This window comes from Carassius auratus, chromosome 9 (assembly GCF_003368295.1).
Source record: "Carassius auratus strain Wakin chromosome 9, ASM336829v1, whole genome shotgun sequence".
Classification (NCBI taxonomy): Eukaryota; Metazoa; Chordata; class Actinopteri; order Cypriniformes; family Cyprinidae; genus Carassius; species Carassius auratus.
Genome location: NC_039251.1, coordinates 14692542 through 14716904, shown reverse-complemented (window position 1 = coordinate 14716904; position 24363 = coordinate 14692542). Strand labels below are relative to the sequence as shown.

At 35.7% G+C, this 24363-nt stretch overlaps 1 protein-coding gene across 2 annotated transcripts in view; it reads left to right on the top strand.

The window, feature by feature from the left end:
* The window catches only part of LOC113108465 (low-density lipoprotein receptor-related protein 1B-like), a 133607-nt gene extending 113264 nt beyond the window's left edge, over positions 1–20343 (top strand). For both annotated transcript variants that reach the window (XM_026271611.1, XM_026271610.1), the window contains 11 exons: positions 557–779; positions 3472–3658; positions 3869–4012; positions 5794–6030; positions 6226–6406; positions 12610–12829; positions 13698–13887; positions 15936–16058; positions 16898–17038; positions 18324–18449; positions 20149–20343. In XM_026271611.1, coding sequence (XP_026127396.1) covers positions 557–779; positions 3472–3658; positions 3869–4012; positions 5794–6030; positions 6226–6406; positions 12610–12829; positions 13698–13887; positions 15936–16058; positions 16898–17038; positions 18324–18449; positions 20149–20279 — 1903 coding nt within the window. In that variant the 3' untranslated portion in view covers positions 20280–20343. The remainder of the gene's footprint in view (positions 1–556; positions 780–3471; positions 3659–3868; positions 4013–5793; positions 6031–6225; positions 6407–12609; positions 12830–13697; positions 13888–15935; positions 16059–16897; positions 17039–18323; positions 18450–20148) is intronic.
* The last annotated feature ends 4020 nt before the right edge of the window (positions 20344–24363 follow it).

Sequence of the window (24363 nt, the reverse complement as noted above, 5' to 3'; positions counted from 1 at the left end):
TTCCTAATTAAATTATGTGTTTGCAGTATCAGCCACTAGGTATCTGATGTTGTTAGAGCTTGAACTGGTAGGCTTTTTGTAGCTGTTTGTAGCCTGGTCATTTATTTTCATACACAAAGGGCAAACATATTTTTTTTTTTTTTGAGCAGGGCTACTGTAATTGAAATACTTCAAAGGAGGATGGCGTCATTCGATAAATGCATTTATGTCACTAATGAGGTCTTGCTTTAATTGGCAACATGTTTTATGGGTGGAAACAAAAAGAAAGTCTTACAGGAACAGCCGGTGATGAAAAATTGTACTCATGAGATCTTGCTGTTTTATGTGTCACAGAAATGTGTACTTAGGAAAAGTATGTACTTTAGGAAATGTGTACTTTACTTTTCCAAATGTTGTTTCAAACCTGTATAGTGTACCGAATGCTTCATTGGTCACTTCTAGCTGTTGTCTTATGGAAAGATTTAATGGTGGTGGAATGCCATGAAAAATAGGATATAAGTTACATTTTTTGGGTGACCTCAGTAAAAAAGACATTGCACTTCTTGATCACTTGCAGGATGCTCTTCTTCACTGACTATGGATATCAAGCAAAACTGGAACGCTGCAACATGGATGGCACCAACAGAACTCGACTCGTGGATTACAAGGTTGAGCGGCCGACTGCCGTGGCATTGGATCTGGTAAAAAAGTTGGTGTACTGGGCAGACGCATATCTGGATTACATTGAAATGGTGGATTACAATGGCAAAAACAGACACACTATCATCCAAGGATATCAAGTAAGTTATTTTTCTGTTTTTTGTCTCTGTTTTTTTGGAATTGGTTTGTCATTTTGCAGCTTCATACATTGCTGTTTAAAGATTTGGGGTTTAAGAATTTAGTTTGTTTTGCAAAGAAGTCTCTTATGTTCAATCACGCCATATTTATTTAAGCAAGAATAATGTGGTGCTCAAGAAACATTCATTGTTATAAGTGTTAAAAACACTTGTGCTGCATTATATTTTTGTGGAAATTTCTGTCACATTTGATCAATTTAGTTGCTTAGCAGCAGATGATCATAAAAGAGAGTTCTTCTTAAGGTTATCCTAGCCAAAAGGTGCAGTCACATTTACTGATGCTTGGCGAAATTTTGTTTGCAAAAATCCTGTCATTTCATTTTGAATAAGCAAAAAAGTTACCTATGTTGATTTCACGCATGTTCACATTGGTCATGCAGATTTGAAGGATTTGGACTTTCAAAACTGCTTGGTTTGAAAGTGACTTATGCGTGACCTGCATCACTACACTATTGAAAATTGTCATTTTTGTCTGTGAAATCTTGCCAAAATTTAGCTTATTTAGCTAAATTTAGGTACCATTTTTTAATACACCAAAAAAATTGTTGTTTAAATTCTTGAGCTCTTAATAGACAAATTAATATGATATGCTTACTTACCAATGGTGATGTGAAGGGAAGTAAAGGGTTGTTTGTCTGTTGCAAGATTTAAATTATTTCCTGATAGGAGGGGAAAGAAACCAACACAGTTGTACACAGATTGATTTCAAGTATTAATTGGTTATGGCATTTATACCCAGCAGCAACTGTATCTATGTGGTTTCATCTGCATTTTAATTGCTCAAGCTAGTTCTTGCATTAATTAGTTAAAATGAACACGGACTACTGAAACAGATTCACCATTTGAATATTTTACCTGAAGTGCACTTAAGAGGATGGTAATTATGGATCATTATTATTCAAAAGTAGACCTCAGCCAAGCCACCCAAAGATCTTCTCGTTGTTGGAAAGTGTAGAAGGCCACGTCCATTGAGCAATGGATGACTGTATGCAGGTAGGTGTGGGTTTGCTTGGTTTAATGGAGCTCTTAAATGTGAACTGCAACGTATTGGTGAGAGGATGCAAATTAAGGTGAGTTTCTGCGAGTCCTGAAAACGGCATCTACCCTTTTTCAACTTCATTGTTTTTCTAACAGGTTTCTTATTATGTGATGATTCCCCAATCTAATTAGGCACCCTTGCAGAACTTTTTGTTTTTTATTTAAAGCAAAAATAGTAAAATATAGTAAAATATGATTTATTTATTATAATAGTGTTTGTACTTTCATTGACATAAAACATCCTTCACATCGACTTCTATCAGCACAGTGAGGCGCGGTCACGCTGACTGCAACCTTTTGTACAACGGAACAGTGTAACTTTTTATTTGTTTCTTTAACTCGATTTTATTTTGATAATGAACAGGCTTCAATATATGTTCAAAATTATGTTATCTGTGCGCATAAGGTCATACCAAAGCTGGTTGGTTATACAGATTTCACATTTGCATAGGACATACTACTGAAATTCATGATTGGTTGACAGCAAATTTCAAATATTAAATGGAACGATAAAATAATGTTATTAACTGGTTAATGGTCATTTAAAATTTTTGGTTCTGTTCGCAACTATAAAGTTTGATTTCGTTTCTATTTCTGGTTCTGTTCCTGGTTTTCCGGTTTTCGTTTTCTTTTTCGTTTTCAATTTTTTGTTCCTTGAACTGGTTTAGAGCCCTGAATTATAAGTACTCATAAACAACCAATATGGTATTAATGGGCATGCTAATAAGTGACTAGTTAATAGTGAGAACTGATCCAAATAATAAAGTGTTACCCTTCTCTCAAAAACTGTATCAACCCAAAAGTGGATCACTGGTGGAAACTGGCATTCAAATAGTTTCATTATGAAATGTTCTTTGTGAATATGATGGACCCCTGTGTGAACTCACTTTATACATATACTAAAACTGATCTCAAAACCATTTGATTAAACAATTGTTTTATTGTGCATTAAGTGTCCAAATAATTTGCGGGGAAACTGGAATATCCACTCTTGCCCTGGAGGAATGGTTGAGTACCTGACTATAAATTTAAAAGAGAATAGCGTTATGAGCCACACTATTTTGCTACCATTTCTTACCTCTTGCAGTTAGGGAAAGAGAGGATAAATTATCTCCCTGTGGGTTTAGGTGAAGCACAATGCACTTTTTAATATGTGTGTATTTGCAGGCATGGTTCAGCACTCCCAGTCTGCTCCTGTCACATGTTGCTTGCAGAGATAGCATGTAGGCTAGAATCACTCCACAGAATCGAGGTGTCCCCAGAGAAACACATGCACTCTAGCTGACCCTGCCAAACGTCCTGAACTGCCTGAATGCATAACAACACAATTCCGTTAACTTCAGCCTGTCTGCAAATCTGCACCTCTTTATTCAGCTTGTGGGTTGTTGCCAGGTCAAATTAAGTCTAATAACAGCTTTAGCTAATGGCTAATTCAATGTTGAATGTTGATGTTGAATCAAATGGAAATACCAAGGACTGTATCAGTGCTGTTCTGCTTTTTTTTTTTTTTTTTTGAGCTTACAAGGTTCTATTTACCTAGCTAAGTAGCTTCTGGGTGTTCTAATCAACCTGACATGGTCAATGTTCCTTTTGCTAGGTGGCCCACCTGCATGGATTAGCTGTTTTTGAGGACTACTTGTACGCAACTCGCTCTGAACCCTCAAGTGGAGCAGTGGTAGACATCTTACGGATAAATCGCTTTAATGTCACAGACCCGGAGACGCTAACCAGCATAGGAAATGCAAAAACAATACGGGTTTACCACAAGCTCAGTCAGCCGAAAGGTAAAGTATGTGTTTGGTTTGAATTGCTTGTTTAGATCGAACAGCATGTCTATGCATCTTTTTTTTCTTTTTTTTTTCTACATCATGTGCATCACTTTTTGGCTTTGTTTCAGGTTTTGTATTACATATTTATAAATAAAACATTATTCAAGATTATATGCATATATGAATATGCTAATTGCAAATGTGACACCCGTGTCCTCTCTTCAGTCAAGGGCCATGCGTGTGAAGTTGACCCTTATGGTAAACCAGGAGGATGCTCGCACATCTGCCTTCTCAGCGGGAGCTACAAATCCCGGAGCTGCCGCTGTCATACCGGATTCAGCCTGGGAAGTGATGGGCTGTCCTGCAAAAGTCAGTCCACCTTAGTTCACAGCCTCACTTTTGTGCACTGTAGCTGTTCAAATGTGTTGTTCTGAAATAATATGATTTATAATGATAATAATGATTATAATAATAATTAAGTCACTTTTTGTTTCTTTTAACCTTATAAGCATGAATTATCAAGTAATAGTATGAAAATATATTAACCTATCAGACAACAGAAGGCATCTATCAAGTATGATACAGTATGCTTTATAGGATTAATGCAATCAGTTATAAAAAAAAAAAAAAAAAAAAAAAAAAAAATATATATATATATATATATATATATATATATATATATATATAAATTCAGTAATTCCCTATTATGTTATATATAGCAATTGACCATCCTAATAAAGATATATTTCTTCTCTGGCACAAGAGTGAAAAATTTACCCAATGATTTTATGTCACATAATGTCACGTCATCCATGCAGAAATGGTGATGGAATATGTCTTTGTTTTATTCGATTCTCGTCAGCAATCTAGACCTGGAAATTGAAATGTACGTGTTACACTAGAAGATTGAGCGCTTCTGCATTTGCGCCAGTCTTGGCACTGACAGAGATGGAGATTAACTTTTAAGGAGATTGGCCCACGTGGTTGTGATGTTATTTTATTGACTGCCTATAGCATGATTCATTACTGACATTACTGCCATTTCCACTCTGTTCCCCCATACGCAGATCCTCCTGATCAATGGACGTTTTACTTAGTTGACAATGAAAGCTATGGGTCAATTAATGACGATCCTGAGTTAAGCATGAAGTGACTGCAATAATGAACCAAGCTCTGCATCTTGAGATGTTTCTGATTTATACCGCCACCCAGATGTTCTACTTCCTGCCTCTTTCCATCAGATGAGAAGCTATTCTAAATGACTGTGGCATCCAGTAGTCCCTGTGTTGTTTGATATATAGGTCTCAAACTGCTTAATTGTCTTCAAGGTAGTGGAGCTCTTCCATTCAGAATGATAAATTGAAGTGATATTTGTGTGGTATCACCCACACTGTTGTGGTCCCATGAGGGAGGAGGAGGATGTTGGGGTGAGGTCCCTCTCATTACCCAGAATCCACCTCATTTCCCATTGGCCTGCCACATAACAGACAGGCCAGGCTGCCCTTTGTTTTATCCCCACTGTGACTAGAGGTTAGATCATTTGAGCTTGTTGCAAGCCCATGGATAACCTCAGTCTCTGTTGTGTGCCTGTGCTAATCTGACAACAGGAAATTTATTGTTTAAACAGAGTCCCGATGAACAAAAATATAATTGCTGAGGCTTGTCAAATAAATACTCTCAATCAAGATAATTTCTGCCTGAGGATGCTGATTGCTCCATTCATTTCTCTAACTTATCCAGGCCATAAAATCACCCTCAGACCCCAGGGGGTTAACACCTCTGCCAGTATTGGGCTTTGTAGATCTTCACACAGCTGATTTGGGTTCAAAAAAAAAAAAAAAAAAAAAAAAAAATTATATATATATATATATATATATATATATATATATAACTAATAGCTCTAAATAATTCAGTTCTTTTTTGACTTTGTATTCATCAATATGCTGCAATAATAAGGAACATAACCACCAATAATAATAACCACCATATATATGTGTAGCACTAATAATAAGTGACCAGCAAATCAGCATATTATAATGATTTCATGTGACAAAAAAACAAACAAAAAAAAAAATCATAATTATTACAAACTTTTGACTAGTGTATATGGCATATATTTATGTTAATACTTCCTATCTGTGTCTTCACAGAACCCAGGAATGATCTTTTCCTCTTCTATGGAAAGGGACGACCTGGGATAATCCGGGGTCTGGACATAAATGTGAAGTCTAGCAATGAGTACATGGTTCCTATTGAGGACTTGGTGAATCCAAGAGCTCTCGACTATCATGCTGAAACAGGAAACATTTACTTTGCCGATACTACAAGTTTTTTGATAGGGCGGCAGAAAGTTGATGGAAGCAGTCGGGAAACAATTCTCAAAGATGGTAATTACTGAACATTATGTATTCTTCTTCATATTATTGGTGTTTTCAGTTTGTAAAGTTGCTTCATTTTCTTACACAAAGACTCTGAAATTGCATGAATTGAAGTCATATAAACGGTACAAAGGTTGTTATTTTATTTTATTTTTTGTCTTCGATAACAGCTTTTCAGCTGCTGAATTGTGTGTGCTCTTACAGATCTTGATAATGTGGAGGGGATTTCAGTGGATTGGATTGGAAATAATCTCTACTGGACCAATGATGGCTACAGAAAAACAATCAGTGTGGCTAGGCTGGAGCGGGCATCTGAAACCAGGAAGACTCTTTTGGAGGGAGACATGTCTCACCCTAGAGCCATAGTGGTGGATCCTCTGAATAGGTACAGTAGAGGGAACAGCTGTCACATCATCACAATCCTAAATGTAGATGATGTATTATACAGTGATTTGAAATGCCAATCGTCATTCATAAATTTATGATTTGGGTAGAGGCATCTGTTACTTTTTTTTAATATTATTTAACTTCCAGGGCTTTTCATATATGGTCAAAGGTTTCTATTGCATGTGTTTTTGCAGCACTGAGTAATGTAGCCAATCGTAGACAATACTTTATGCATTGGTTTCGTGAAAGCAATGGTCATTCAGAGGCGTTAAAGTTAGTCACTCACCGCTCAAAGGGGTTTGTTTCAGTGCAGAGGTCTGCACGTTCGCAGATCTTCTCAAAAGAAGGTGTAGATACTATGTAAATAAGAGATTAACTGTGCAGTGTAGAACTTCACTCATTATAATGTATCTTCATAAGATCACGATTAATTACGATCACTGAAAGCCTTTTAGTGATTGTGAGGGGAGTGCTTTTTGCGCATTTTTTGCGCACTCACTCAAGGATTCATTCTCGGGACTGCAATGAACGACATAGCAATAACCATTAATCCAAGATTGCCACTTGCCATTGTGTAGCATTTACTACTTCAGTTAACTGGATGAAAGTAGAGCAGGTTCGGACTGGTATGTTTGAGTGGAGACGGGGGCTAACTAGCATATTCATGGTTTCACACATACTCAATGAGGTAAGGGTGTAGAGTTATTTTCAAGAGATATATTCCATTTTAAGATGTAAATAAATTGTTTTCATGGGGGAAAAATACATAATTTTGATGAGAAAGGTGAGAAACCAGACAAAATATCAGGCATCCCTAAGCATGTTCTATGTTTGGTGGATATGGCCATATACCTTGTATTACTGAACAATCACTTTATTTCGACAGTCCACTTTAGGCATTCTACTAACTATAAGTAACTTTTCAAGTTCAGGTCAACTAGCTCTAATAAGAGTATTAGTAGATTAGGTTTGGGGTTTGTAGAATAAATTGAAATGTATTGGCAAATTTGGTATAATCATTAAAATGTCTGTTGGGGCACCAACGAAATTAAGTGTTAGCAGATGTTAAACAGGCAATTTACTAATGCTCTAAAAGCTAGTGGTTGATATATAGTTGCAAAGTTATTTATAGTCAACCGAATTTCTAAAGTGAGTCGCAAAATAAAGTTTTACCAATAAATCTGGATGAAATATGCTTGGAAAAACATGATTAATCTTCCTTTACATCAACATTTGCAATCTGGGATGAAATGCTGAGCTCTACTCACTTTCCACCTGGCCTGAAGAACAGTTCTCGTTCCAGTTTATTTACCAGCATTTGTTTACACCGCATGGCTTCAGAGTCGAATGCAATTGTACATAAAGTAGTGAAGCATGCGTGCGCCCAGCCAAGCATATCTCCGTCTACACTGGTTAATGTGTGTGTGTACCAGTAAGCTGACATGGCACGGCCAGTAAAAAGGTGAGTTTGATGGCCCAGAGCCAATCTCATTATCACCCTCCCTGGGTGTGAGAGTAACTCATGAATCCTGAGGAGGTGCAGCCAGCCAAGGCTGAAGAAGCGAGATACTGCAATGAGGAAACAACCCCTCTCGGTCTTCTCAGATCCAATCAGACAACCCGCTCACTCTCTTTTTATCTGATTAAAAAGTACTCAAGTACCGAAATACTGATTGGTCGTTGGTCGTCAGATCTTTTGGGGCATTCCACGTGGTATCTTAAGGGTGCTTTGAGTACTTTATAATGAATTTATTTTGAAATCTCTGTAAATAAAATGGCTTATTTAAAACAGTGCACTTATCCTTAAGTAATTAATATACATTGGAATAGATTTTTACCATCTTTAGTGAACCCAAGTGGTGTTGATTACCAAATCATTTGAAGAGAGGGAAAGCAACTGCAGAATAATTTCATTATTTCCAGACACAATGGGTTCATTAGCTCAGAGCCATAATTATATTCATTGCTCAGGCCTCACGCTTGTACAATTTATGTGACTCTCTCTCTCTCTCGCATTTAATGATGCTAATGTGTCTTGAATGGCAGTGCTAACAATAAAATAAGCAAGGGGCAAATACAGGAAGCTAGAAACTGTCAAATACTTGCAAATAGTACACATGTGCTTGAGTAAAACGTGAAAATGCCATCTTATCTCCCAGTCACCACCGCATGTCACTCCCGATGGGATAACTTCAGTGGTGTGGAAGTGATTAAAATCTGCATTAAAAGCATCGTCTGCTGAACTGCCAGCTCAGAGGATGTCACGCAGACTACTTGACACTATTCTTTGGGAGTGGAAAGCTAAGGCTTTCTGGAGGTAGCGCTCAGACAGGAAATGAGAGGCACACCTCTTCTGAGGTGCCATTGATGTGTCCTGTTTTGACAGCCAGTAAAAAAGCCCCCGAGGAAAAAGTTGAAGGTGGAAGATGGAAATGTGGAGCGGATGCAAATTTTTGGCCTCTCTTACAGGGCATCAGAGGAAAGAGTGCATGAACTTTGAACGATGGCTAAAATAGAGTTATTCATGTACTGTGCTTCAAAGCTAAGCTAGCGTTTTTTGGCTGTTTTTCAAGTCATGAGTTAGAAACTTATCAGATTAATGATTATTACATTTGATATTTGAACAACTGAATCATTACTAGAATGTTATGCAACATTATTAGAATTGCTTAATATATTTTTTTTAATTTTTAATTAAAATTTTATAATTTGACCATTCTAATATGCATTCCTCAATGTCAATATACAGTCATTTAATGCAAAATATTCTGTGTGTATATAAAATATAGTGTTAACAATACTTAAACAATATTTTGATTACATATCTGAACGGAAACAAAATAAAAATATTTTTGATCAATTCAGAATTTTTATTAATCTCTAGTTCAATTTTTCAGTCAAATAAATGAAGCCACCATGAGCTTTAAATGTCTTTCAGAAACATGAAAAAAATATTATTGACTCCCGAGCTTTTTAATAGCAGAGTAAGATAGCTTATTAAATTTATAAGTTAAGAGATAGCATAGTGTTCGGTGGCCCAGACAGCTCAACACGCTGCAACTTAAGAAAACGCAAATTGAAAAAACATCTTCACCAGTTTGACAATACAAGTGTTGCAAATCCTCACAACACATGCATATAATGAAACGTGCTGCAAATCATCACAACACATGCAGCAAAACGCACTGCAAATCATCACAACACATGCATATAACGAAACGTGCTGCAAATCATCACAACACATGCAGCGAAACACGCTGCAAATCATCACAACACATGAATATAATGAAACGCGCTGCAAATCATCACAACACATGCAGCGAAACGCACTACAAATCATCACAACACATGAATATAATGAAACGCTCTGCAAATCCTTCACAACACACGCATACAATGAAAAGCCTGCTAATACTTCACAACACATCCAAATTAAGAAACGGTGCAAATCCTCACAGCACGTGCACATTAAGAAACAATTAATGAAGCATTGCAAATTTATTTTCATTAACCTGAAATTATATTTAGCTGAGGATATAAAAAGTTAGCCATCTTAAGTAACTTTTTACATTTAATCATGTAATTATTCATCTTATTTAGGCAATAATATCCAAAAGATAAAGGAATCAAGGTGTTTAAAAAAAACACCATGAAAAAAAAAAAAAAAAACTCACCTTTCAATTCACCAACAACTCCACTGACCAGTAGCCACTGCATGATAAGCAAGCAAATCCAAGCCGGGTCTGACACTTTTTGAGGTCTCCTTGAAACATTTCCATTGTGGTCTGTGCTATTTGCAGTGCGTTTCGTTATATGCATGCATTGTGATGATTTGCAGCGTTTCTTAATATGCATGTGTTGTGAAGGATTTGCAGCGCGTTTTGTTATATGCATGTGTTGTGAAGGATTTGCAGCGCGTTTTGTTATATGCATGTGTTGTGAAGGATTTGCAGCGCGTTTTGTTATATGCATGTGTTGTGAGATTATGCAGCACATTTCGTTACATGCATGTGTTGTGAAGGATTTGCACCACTTGTGTTGTCAAACTGATGAAGATGTTTTTGTTTTTTTTAATTTGCTGGTGTTTTTTCAATTTGCATGTGCTTTGCAATCTGCAGCGCGTTGAGCTCTCTCGGCCACCATAATAGTGAGATAATTTATCCAATTTGATATTTTAACAATTTAAAAAAAATCTGATATATAAAAAAAATCTTACAACAATGTAAAAAAAATATAATGCTAAAATATAATGTGATTCATTTATTGATATTAATAAATGTATCAATATAAATGTACAATTTGGTTTAGTGTTTAACATATTTGTTGACCCAAACGTATTGTTATACTGTATGTATAGTAAATATTAACAATCCAGTAAAAAAAACTTGCAGCCAATTTAACCTTTATTTTAATAATCTCTAGTATAAATGTGGCTGTGTTGTTTTGACCCACCTCAATAGGATTATTTATAGAAAGGGGGTTAGGCCCCAACGTTAGGGGTTGGCCATCTATCAGGTGAGCAGGTGGCATGTTGATCTTTGTCTGGTCTGCTGGATGGGCTTTCCCCCTGAAATAACACCCACCTGTCCTGATTTCTTTATCTCTTCCACCCATACAGTATACATCTCTCTGTTGATGCAACAAGCAGCCTGTGATAACATGATAAGAATGAACTAGCCTGCCTCAGTAACTCTTTTCTCTCTTTTGGTATCTTGTGTTCTGTCATTTGGACTTTCAAGATTTACATCTCTGTCTGTCCAATTGTTTGATGTTTTTATTTATTTTATCTCTACTCTGTGATCACTTCATTGCTGTCCTATAGTCATTCCCAGGAGGAGATTTTCTAAGCTGTGTGATTTTCAGCCGGTCAAAACCTTTGTTGATGCTCCAGTTTAAGGAATGTCTCGCTCTCATGCTCTTATCCTCACCTATATTTACTACTTATTTTTGTCTTTCATCCACTCACTCTCTAGCCATTAACATTTCACAAACACTACCATTCAAAACTTTGGGTTCAGTAATTTTGGGGGAAATAAATTAATACCTAGAAAGGGCATTGAATTGATTAAAAGTTTCAGTATAGAACAACATTGTTGTTATCAAATAAATGCCATCAGGTTGAGAAGTTTTTCAAAAACATAAAATTTTACCAACTTCAAACACTGGAACTGTATATACGATTAAATCATGATCACGATCATCACTAAACTAAACATTTATAAAATCCTCATAGAAAATGAACCAAAAATAAAACTGGTCATATAGGTTTGTTGTTGTTGTTTTTACCTTAAAATTATACTGTTATATTAAAAATATTTGATATAATATTAGGTTAAACACCTCTTTCACTGAAAATAAGTTGAAAAAGTTAAAACATACTAACAAGACTTCGTTTTTTAAGAGCCTCAGGCCCTGTTTTGTGCTCTACTCGTGGAAAATGCCATGTAATCTTTGCTCATTTTGGTTAGAGCCTGCATGTTGTTACATTTTGAACAGTACAGGATGAGACTTAGAGCATGCTGTTTGCCTACTGAATAATTCATGGGGTCACGTAGCCAACACACTGGGACAGAGAGCGCTTGATTTGCCCTCTATCCAATTCTGTTTTATGTGATGCACATGAAGTACGGCTTCTATCATTGATGAGACAGAAGAGCTTGCGTTGACCGCTGAGTAGTACTCAGAGGCAACAAATCCCTTAAGCACACTTACTAGGGAAAGGATCATGTCAGAACGTTGACCCAATCACTTTTCAAATATCACTTACCCATTGAGAGTCACAGTTCATGTTGGCACAGAAGTCTATATGCCAGAAACACAGAAAAGGAAAAAAAAAAAAAAAATATATATATATATATATATATATATATATATAATGTATATATATATATATATATATACATATATATATATATATATATATATATATATATATATATATATATATATATATATATATATATATAGATGAGCTTAATTTCCCCTAGGTGTGAGTTGCTGACTTTTTTAAGCATATTTTATTTGTTATGTTTAGTTAAGCTTGTGCAGTTTTAGACCTCGAGGCAATTTGTTTCAGTCTGCTTCAACTGTACATTTCCTGTCTTAACGAGTAAGATGCGACTAATATTCATGACTGCTTCAAAGTGAATACAAGAGCTGTTTTCATGGACTACACTGAATGGGTTCTGGTTTTGGTTGCAGTTGGATGTACTGGACCGATTGGGAAGAGGATGAGGTGAACGACAGCATTGGTAGAATAGAGAAAGCCTGGATGGATGGTTCCAACAGGAAAATATTTGTCACATCTAACATGCTGTGGCCCAATGGACTCACTCTGGAACATGGAACCAGTACCATGTACTGGTGTGATGCCTATTATGATCATATTGAGAGAATCTATCTCAATGGGACTGGCAGAATGGTGAGTGAAATTACTCAAATGTTTCTGTTTCTTAGCTTAAATTGTAGAAAACAAATGGGATTATTATTAGTGTTGCACGATAAATCACATGCTATATTATTTAATGAACATCTTGTCAGTAAATCTGGTTCTGTAATCAACTATATATATATATATATATATATATATATATATATATATATATATATATATATATATATATATATATATATATATATATGCCTTTTCTTTTTCTCGAACATATAAATTATCCACAGTCGTACCTCAAATGTGAATTTAGTTTTTAATAAGTTGTTAATATGGGCTACAACTCCAATGCTAATGCTGACTAATAAGGACCACAATTCAACAATGAATCAAGCAGGTAAAAGCACATTTTTAATCAGGCAATCATTAAAAAATTGACATTTCAGGTCTGGATTGCAGAATGGGAAAGTATCTTCAAGTAAAGTTCACCACAAACTTTATTTTACTCCAGATCGAAAACCCATTACAAATTCCTGAGGGAGCTCATGGAAAATTAGCTTTCTGAATAGGTCTATGGATTGACGTCATGACTAAACGGCTCTATTATTGAGACAAACGCTGACAGAATAAACATCTAGAGCTATAAAATGTATGCCGACTGCAGAGCTCAGATAATTTGTTCAAAAATAATTCAATGCATTTTGAGAGTTTGCTGGCATATACTTAAAGCATCGTTAACATCACTTTTTAAACTTTTCATTCCATCACTGTGTAGGAGAAAGGAAAAAAGAGAGAGATGTTAAATGGGGAAAAAAGGGTTTATCCTCTCACACAGTTGTCAAAACAGTGCATGCTAATGTTTTTTTTGTTTTGTTTTTGTTGTTTTTGCAATTCACTGTAGGTTGTGTACAGTGGCAGGGAACTCAGTCACCCGTTTGGGATTGCACAGTACCAAAATTCCATCTTCTGGACGGAGTACATGAACGGCTCCATCTTCCAGCTGGATCTGGTCTCTGGTGAAGTCTCTCTGCTGAGGAGTGAACGACCCCCTCTGTTCGGGCTCCGAGTATATGATGCACAAAGCCAGCTGGGTAAAGTCACTTTAACTAGAGAAAAGTTACAAGATGACACATGTTTTATCTTTTTTTTTCTACATTTTGATAAATAATGGTTGTAATATTTTTCGATTTTAATTCATACAGGTAAGTTGGAATGTAAATTAAATTGGCCTCAACAGGAAATGAAATTCCAAGAAATTAATCTAATTTTGATTGTTGGCAGAGCAGATGACTTCTGTTCATAGTCTCCATCTTGTGACCTAATTAATAATAGTTGCTTCTATTTTGAAGACTATGGAGTAAATTAAACCATTCTGGAAAATTAAAGAATGTCAGTTTATTAATGTACTCTACCATTACATAGCCTGGGCTTAGGAAGTTGCCCCCCACAAATAAAATTATATATATATATATATATATATATATATATATATATATATATATATATATATATATATATATATATATATATATATATATATATATATATATATATATGGTAACACTTTAGTATACGGTCCAATTCACACTGATAACTAGTTGCTTATTAGCATGTCTATTATTAACATATTTGCTGTACATATAATGCATAACAGCCATAATCCTACCCAATACCCTAAACTTAACAACTACCTTATAAACTATTAATAAGCAGCAAATAAGGAGTTAATTGAGGCAAAAGTCGTAGTTAATGGTTAGTTAATACTGACAATTGGACCCTAAAATAAAGTGTGGCCATATATATAAATATATATGGCATATTTCAAATAAATGCAGCCTTGGTGAGCACTAGCGTACCTTTTGCATGCTTTTAAATTCACTCCTGAATGATGCTCAGCACTGGAATTTGGTACATAATGGTGAATTTTACCAAATTGTAATATGCATGAATTAAGTAGACGAGAAAAAAAAAAACCTGGTGGAAAAGTGTTTTACGTATTACATACAGTAGTGCATTCTTTCAGAAAATTCATAATAAACAACATTTTTAAACACATTGCAGATAATACAAATGTTCATGTCTTTAGCTTTGATTAGCATAGACCCAACTGCAGAGCAGGAGCCTTACTGTTGAGTGGGTGGGTTTAATCCACTGAAGTGGGGACTAAAGCTCTGTTTAGAATGTTTAACTCTGTGTGGATGTCTGAGGCAAGGTGGGATGATTACTGTCATCCTCCCTCATAACTGCCAGTCACAACACGCAGAGGGAGGGATGCTGCTCAGCGGGGGCCCTTGCACATGTAGACGAGCGGCACAGAGAACGCAGCCATGTGTTCGACTCCCACATGTTTCATCTCTTACTTACCTAAGGGTGGTGCAGTTTCAGGAGAGCAGACAGTACGCTGCTTGTCAGAGAGACTCACTCTTTTGAGAATGACGATGTAGGCAGTGGGGACCAGTATCATGTTTTAAATATTCTCCTCCTGACATCGAACTTACAGCATTCGTAACACCAAGACTTCTGACAGGGGAAGGTGAGGAACTGCCATTATGTCACGCATGAATTTCCTGGCCCGAAAATGCGGGCTTTTTGACAGTCTACGTTCTCAGCAGAAGAGGAATTTCTTCAAAGTGCTTGTCAGGAGAAAGATTAATTGTGTTTCCGCTTCCTGGAGTACCACAGAATGGCCATTACAAAACAGTTTTTATCTCATTGGTTCAGGCAATGCCTTTCAACCCCTCTCTAAATGAAACCTTATTATTGTCCCCATGCCTCAACTTAATAAGTGACAGTTTTCTCACAAAACTGTGTTTTTCTCCTCTCCTCCCCCATCGTAGGTGTCATTGCCCACACAACGAATTATGTCTGTGAAAGAAAAAGAATGTCAAATGGCTCTCTTCTCCAGTGTTTCCCATAATTTACTTGACGTGTGATTAAAAATAATGCCCCCGTGTACCACCGGCATCCCAGAAGACCAGGAAATTGGTTCTGAGTGGGCAGTGAAGAAGAACTTTATGTTCTGTGCTTCAAGGAGAGACGTTGCTAAAAGCCATAAAGGGATGAACACATAAACAGCCATCCTGCTGGTGGGAAAGAAGATTTGTAGATATCTGTTGTTTAGGCCTATGTTTGTTTTTAGGTGACAATGCCTGCAGGGTGAATTATGGTGGTTGCGGTACCCTCTGTTTGGCCGTCCCAGGAGGCCGGGTATGCGCATGTGCCGACAACCAGCACCTGGACAAGAACAATGTCACGTGCTCTGGTAGGCTGCTTTGAATACCATTCACTTAAAAAAAATATATATATATAAATAAATAAATAAATAAAAAATCACAGGACAAGAAGTCTGAAAAGGAATAGGAGTGTTACAAATTAATAGTGCATTCTTTCATGATCATTTAAAATTGTAAGTACATTTCACAAATTGACAAAAATAAAAATGTCATCTTTGATATTAAATAAAGTTTATAGATTATAAATATAGTTTAGTAAATAAAAATATTAAATATAGTTTATTATTTTTTTTTTTTTTAAATGGAAAAGCTCAATATGTTATTACCTTTTGGGCGAAAATTCCAATAACCTGTGCCTTTGCTGGCAACCATTGATATTCAACATGTATTTTATAAAGTACTCTTTTTAAAATGTAATTTAAAATATTATTTTATTTTATTTTATTTTCATTCCTTTTCTTTTCTTATGTGATCTTTGCTTTTAGACATAAGTAAAATAGTTGTAAAATAAAAAAAGGATTTTGAAAACTGGTTTAAAACTATTAGAAAAAAATAATTATAATTTTTTTTGTTTTGTTTTGTTTTGTTTTGTTTTGTTTTGTTTTGTTTTGTTTTGTTTTGTCTTTGTATTGAATTAGGTTCACTCCTAGTCCTCCATAGAAGAAATCAGTTACTCAAATAAAGACAAATAGTTTTTGTCAAGTTGCAATGAGAAGTAACACTCTTGATTTGTTTGAAAAAAGTGGCTTGAGTATAATAGTATAAATTCAAAAAGCAATCTGTTGCTTTATTTGTTGTATTAAACTCAGACTCCACATCACCCTTACATTGTGACTGACTATATCAGACTATATTTTCTCTCCTGAAGATTTTGTAGGTCAAGAGGAGCCCCAGCGGTGCAAAAATGATGAGTTTCAGTGCAGGAACTGGCGCTGCATACGAGTCAATTGGATTTGTGATGGAGATGATGACTGTTTAGATGGCAGTGATGAGGTGGCCCACATATGCTGTACGTATCTTGCTGTCTTTCTCTCTAACAGCGATGTATAATCCCTGTTGTGTCTGCTTTACTGAACCATTAAACCTCTTTGGCCTCAAGCTGTGTCATTAAGCATGCACATAGTGTCATATATGTCTGTGATGTATCACTCAATATCAAATTTCCATTCTGTTCAGGTATCATAGGTGTCATCAGTTCTTTACCAACCTGGTAGCAAGATGAACACTGCTATATATATATATATATATATATATATATATATATATATATATATATATATTTTTTTTTTTTTTTGTCTTTAGTATATGCAGTTGTCGAGTATACAGTTATATTATGATATTTATGATCATTATGCAAAAATTTTCAAACTCACAATGCCCCAAATGAACAGCCAAAAGCAATTATTCCAGAAAGCAGTATAATAAGTAAATATATATGCTGATAAAGTGTATACCGTAGCTTGAATTGCACTGGATAAAAGCATCTACATAAATGTAAATCTGAATAAGCAAACTGTTTGCATATAATTTGTAGATAATTAACAAGTTGCTAATTGACATCTCAGGGAAAAACGGCTGCAATATCAAACGGGAAGAACGCCAGTATCAAATTGTTCTTCCACGCACAGCATTCCATGGCACAATCATCTTATGAGCTAATCGATAAGATAAGCACCATGTTAAAACGTCGGGGGCTGAGTCATTTTTCACTATGAGAAATACTTTAACGTGATGTTCTGCCAGAATTATCAGAATTGCAAAATCAATTTTCTGCTCTGCTGGGATGTCCTACAGTTTAATATGGCTGAAACTTTACTGTCTGATCCCACTCGAATCCGGTTTTTCATTTCATCTGTTACTCATTGTCTGTTGGGGACGCGTTGAGTATCCAGGGTTATGAGTAATAGCAGGTTCTATTATTAAATAGAGCAAATAGTAGAGGAAAACACAGGCGCTACTTTAAATAAACTCAAAAGCCTGAGGGCAAACGCATATTTTTGAGATAAATGTGAAGCTAGCTCAAGAGAATAGATGAATAGCACAATGAAAACTGCTGTGTCAAAACAAAAGTAGAGTATTATGCATATGAACACACTTATATGTAGAGCGGACTGTCAGCAGTATAACAAAACATGTCAAAAAAATAAATAATACAAAATAAATATATGTCAAGCTTGGAAATGCTTTGTAACAATCTTAGATACAGTATGGAAGGGTTTTATTTTATTTTTTTAAAGCAAAACATTTCCTGTTTGGCATGCGCTGAATTTTTTTGTTTCTGTTGTTCCTTCCAGCTAACCACAGTTGCCCGGTTGACCAGTTCAAGTGTCCCAATAATCGCTGCATACCCAAAAGGTGGCTTTGTGATGGAGCCAATGACTGTGGAGATAACGAAGATGAGTCTAATAAAACATGCTCAGGTAGAGCTCGACTCCCTCATACATATTAAACAGATCCATCCACTAATATGTGCCAGTAATACATTGGGGTCACTTATTATAAAACTCCTAAAACTTATTAACCCTCTATGAAGGATTTTAATATTTTTTCTTTGTCTTCCTGTCATTAAGTCACATAACTGTAGAATCATAAAACGAGCATTAATATGACTTAATTATTCATATTTAATAATGAACACCATATAACATCATCAAGTAGCATAAATGGCCAGCAAATTGCCTTGGCAGCATTACTGAGAAATTACATGCATATTTTCATGTTTTAAGAGGCTAAATATGAATTCTTCTTAGATCATATATACTATTAGTTACAAAAAGGCTTTAAAACATGGTTTTCAGTTGAAAGAGAGTGACAGCATCAGCCAATTCACCTTCTATTTTTAAAATGTTGGTCCGTTATTTATCTCAATGTTTGAATTCATAATATCTGTTAGAGAGTCATGCTACCTTTTCAGGTACTGCAAGGAGCACTTACTCTCTTATGCGAGCAATGATAATCAATAAATGCGTATGTGCAATGAAGTGAACTTTCTCGCTATGGATTGTCAGAATCACTTTTTCCCAGCCTTCTTTTTACAAACTGGAGTAACACCTGGCCCGTTTCCAGGAGTTAACACTCTTTCACTAGTTTAAGTGCTGTAAGATCAATGGAAGGGAAGAACAGATGTGATAAATGCTGTCAACAGTCTGACATCCCGCTGATAAAGCTGACCCTCCAGCCGGAGACGGCTCAGACCTTTGTTGACTTGGCAGAAGCAGTTAGAGCAAAGCGATGTGGAACACAAGTGATTATACTGAATCAGTGAGGAGCTGAAATTGACAGCAGATGTTAAAGCGATTTAATATTTCATGATTCAAGATGATCTGAAGCAGAGAATTGCTTGAATTGGCTGTAAAATAGTCTCTGGTGTATCAGGGCAGTTTTGATCAGTAAGCTCAGAGTTAAATGATTGCCTTTTGGTGGGGCTAATTCCTGGAGTCACACATGAGATTAAACTACCTTAAAGAAATTACCCTTATACTTAAATTGATTGTCTCTTATAGGTGTGTTTAAAGTATGGCCAGCAAGATTAGGAATCAAAACTGGTGCAAGGTCATTTAATTGTGTGTGTTTCAAAATAAAGTTTGTTGTTCTGTTAATGGTTTGGATAATTGTTTTTTTTTTTTTTTTTTTTTTTTTTTAAATAGAACAAGAATGCTGGTTAAGAAGGGTAGCCCTTCTGTTCTTTGTTATCAGTTCTTATGAAAGGAGATGAAGAGTCTTTTCCCCCTTAGACTTTTAATAATAAATGTAACAAACTAAATTATAGTAATGTATACATTTGTTTTAAGAAACTACTCAGCTTATTTATTTTAATTATAGAACTAAACATGTTTTAATTGGAGCTTGTTTGTTTAATTAGGCTACTTTTGTTTTGTTTCTCCAAGAAGTACAAATTGTATTACTCTGTTGAAACAATCTGTTCTCTAAACATTTCTTTCTTTCTTTTTTTCTGAAAATGGCGAAACAAGCAAACAAACAAATAATAGCATTGTTATATGGAAGCATAATAAAAAATATTATTTTCTTTGTGATTAATATCTCAGGTGGCCACTGCTAAATACTTTGAATGCCATGAATAATAAGATTATCTTGCTTCTTTTATTGTTTTGTCTTTAGCCCAGCCATGTCGGGCTGGTCAGTTCACCTGTGGTAATGGTCGCTGTGTACCAGAAGCGTGGCGCTGTGATCAAGATGATGACTGTGGAGACATGTCAGACGAGTCCACTTCCTGTGGTGAGTCTTACTAGCTAATTGGCTTGGCAAATTTGACATCTTGAACCTGCTTTATTTAGGACAAGTCTCTCTTATCCCTGTCCACCAACACATTGCCACTTCTTGAACCAAATCTGGCCCCATTACACGTTTCTGCAACCAAATAAACTAAAAACAAACTGAAAATCTAGGTTTAAGAATGTAACAAATACAGTAATTTGCCATGATATTTTTGTGGACAGGTTATGCTATAAAACAGTAAGTGTGTCTCTCATAAAACTCTTGCCAGTTCTAAGAGAGCTTTGACTCTAAAGGTGTATTTTCGCCGCCCACTCTTACATTATTTCGCCAAAAACATCTACATGTCAAGGACCGAGTGCAATGTTAACCAAGTACACTACATTTCTCCAGCCCCCGAGTCTGTGCTTTTAGAAGCAGAAAGGAAAAAGGAACTAAACTTAGATGCATGGGCTTTTAAGAGTGTGGTGGTGATACAAATCATAGATTCCCTGATGTTAAAAGCTCACCATGACCACATCCCAGACCTTGAAAGCTGCCGAAATGAAATGACACAGGGCTTTGAGAGGAAATGACCCAGGAAGTTTACCTCTGTGAACTCCAACAGTGAAACACCTATTTAAAGCAGCACATGAATGCTGGTAGTCCGTTGAAGAGGCTCAGCAATCCCAGTCAGAAAATTGTTCCTTTGTCATCAGTCCCCCCGGACCATTCTCTAAATAAATGCAGCTTAAAGTAATGTACAGTATACATTTAAGGGCTGTCTATTAATTAAAATATTGAATCATTATTAATAACATGGTTGTGTCATGAATTAACTCGTGATTAATCACAACTTTATCGCACCATTTTATCTGTTCTCAATGTACCTTAAATTTATGCTTTTCAAGTTTTTAATACTCTAATCAACAAGGGCATAGACAAATATGGATGCTTTATGCAAATGTATGTTTATTATTAGTAAAACCATAGTCAACACAGAGCATGAAGACTAGACATGTTTCAGAGGTCATAGATGTTTTTCTAAGAACTTGTTCTTGTCTATTAGACACATGAAAAAAAGAACATAGAAATACCAGTTCTCTTTCTTGGCTCTGAGCAGTTTACTTGCATAAATTTACCTGTTTGCATTATTTGCAGGACAGGGCAGTCAAATTCTTCTGAACATGCAAAATGTACATTTATTATTTATCATTACGTTTGCCTCTCTGTGCCCACATACTGTATTTTGATGCAGCTAAATTCCTCAACAAAACAGGTTTCATTTATATACTGTATGTTATTGTTTCTGTTGTATGACAACTGAATTAATATTAAATAGTGACTGAAATGTGACTCTCCCTTCCAAGATGTTAATCTCTACAAAAAACCTGATTTATAATCAAGCCGTCACCTGATGAAATTAAATAGACTACCCATAAGACAAAATCAATAACTATGCTTTGAATTCAGCTATACTTGCGTGTAAAATTAGAGAAGCAAAATAATATGTGATTTAACTGGAAGTATGTTGCTCCTCTCAGCCACTCACTGAACAAAGCAGACGCACAGCGAGGGAAAGAGCTGTGTGCATGCTGGGAAAGAAAGACCTCGCGCTCACGCAGCAAGGGTCGGAAAAGTCACTAAATCGCTAAGTTGGCAACACTGTGCATCTCCATTTCTCCAGCTACGGGTTAGGCCACGGGTCAAACAGAAAATGTGTGCTGCATTAATTGCGTGTTAATAAAAGGAGTTCCATTCAAATTAATTTGCGTTAACGCATTATTAACGTGTTAATTTTGACAACCCTAATAATATTTTTTTCATGGAACTACATGGAGTTTATTTTTCTTAAATTTGATGGATGTTTATTCATTTAGTCATTTATTTATTCATTCCTATTTTCCAACTTTATTCTAAGACAGATACAAATGAAACAAAATTCATGTTTTTATCTTTATTATGAGAATGGGATAATCATAACTAAACTTTTTAAAATGCTAGACAGCTGTAAAATATATCTAATATTTTATTATTATTTATTTTATTTTATTTTTGAATACTGTACGTGTTAGTCTCATATAATATCTAGCTCTATATCATGAAAATTGGTGCTTGTTCTGTTTTCTGGTGACTATGCACAAAAATCAACATTCGAGGATGTGATGCATTGTTTCCCTGGGGTCTCTATATTACTTCTCCTTCCTGCCATTTTTACTCCCTCAAGCACAAAATTGAAATTCTGACTCTTCTGCCACTTCTTTATCATGCTATGCGCTAACAATGTAACTTTCTGGGGTTCTGTCACCAAATGCTGCAAATTGCTCAAAGTGCCATTGTGTTGGTTACCTCCGCTGTGTCTTAGGCTGCCTCAGTACACTCTTGCACAAACACTCCCAGTGTAAGCAGTAATTAGAGTATACGCCTGACTTCACTTAATTGTAATCAAGCTGGGCTGAAAGACGTGGAGCTCCACTATGTCTCACGACTGCACTGCGCACAACACACAACACACCTGAAACGCAGTGGCGCTCAGCTTGCTCTATGCTAATTGCCATTTTCAAAGTATTCTTAGCTTTCAGCAAATATTTTTTTTTCTACTAAGAATTTTGGTTTAACAGTATAGCTGTGGCAGTTTTGGCATTAACTATCACTAACATAAAAATAAAATAAAAAAGTTAGTTGGTATAAACTTGGCCTACATTGATGTAAATAAGATGCATTGTCATTTGTAATGGCTTTTTTTAATTTCATTTCAAAATTACAGATAACGTTATGATAGGCTATGGTTATTTTTGTAATTTTAGGCTGTGATGTGCCATATGATCACTGTTGCCAACTCTCAAGATAAATAAGCAACCGCAGCTCCAAAAACAAGCCCAAAATAAGCCCAATATTTTTTTTTTTGATGATTTATTCACATCAATATTATTTATTATCAATTATGTATTACCAATAAATGAGCCTGCAGCATATTAAACTGAAACCACTCTTTTATCTAAAAAGCAAAAACTGTAATTTTACAAAAACAAAGTGTGAACAAGACTCATTTCCAATCACCTGTGAGCAGAATAGGATTGGAAAGATGGAAAAGGAGAAAAACACAAGAGCTTCAAAGGGGAGATGTAACGTAGCCACATTTTTATAGCCTACTGAAATATAGGCTATTCGAACTATGTGTATACTCTTAGTTTCAGTATAGGACCTCCTGTTTTTTATTACAGCCCATGATAATTAATACATTAAAAAAATACTAAAAGAAAGTCATCTCACTCCTCTATTACATCTACTATCTTCGCTTGGATTACAGCATCACGCGCCTTCTTTTTGAATGTGATTTTTCTCCAGTGAGGAGCAGGAGTGGGCGGAACATTTGGCAGATCATGCTGCGGCACTTATATTACTGAACTGGTTGGCCATTAACTGTGAGCAAACAGAGTGTCAATCAATGCATTGGAGAATATGGCGAACATAAATAAAGAAATTACATTTCTTGTCAGATTTCCATAAAAGCAACATATTTTTAAAAATAAGGCCCCCAAAAAAACTGCAACTCGTAACCCCGACTTTTCATGGAAAACATGGAAATGTATTATCAAATTAATCAAAATATAAAAGAGGTGTGTTCAGGCTCATTACTATTTTAAGGAGCTGAAAATTGACTGCGCCATAGACCAACTCAATCCTGGTCTAAAGTCTAAAGTCAATGGCGCAATATTTTTTTGTTATTTAAAGAGCGCTTTAATGCTCCTCTGGGCGAGTCCACAGTGCGCGTTGACTTTGCTTATCACACACAGGGATGCGCATCACACAAATATGCCAAATATTAAAAACAAAAGGATTACAGTGTAAAATAATATTATCGTGTAGGCTTCATAAATATACAAATGTAATGATGGATAGTAATTGTGTGTTTTAGAATGAGGCTACCTTTTTGCAATTCAGCCTATTACTACTTATAATGATAAATGAAATTCTACTTCATCCCATGCCTTCTTCACCTCGGGAAGCGTTGGTGGATTCCTGCTTGTCCCGTAGATGATCGGTTTCTTCGCTTGAGAAGCATTCAAGTTTTCCGGCAACAAATTCTGGCATGTAAATAGTGATCTGCCATGGCGCGAG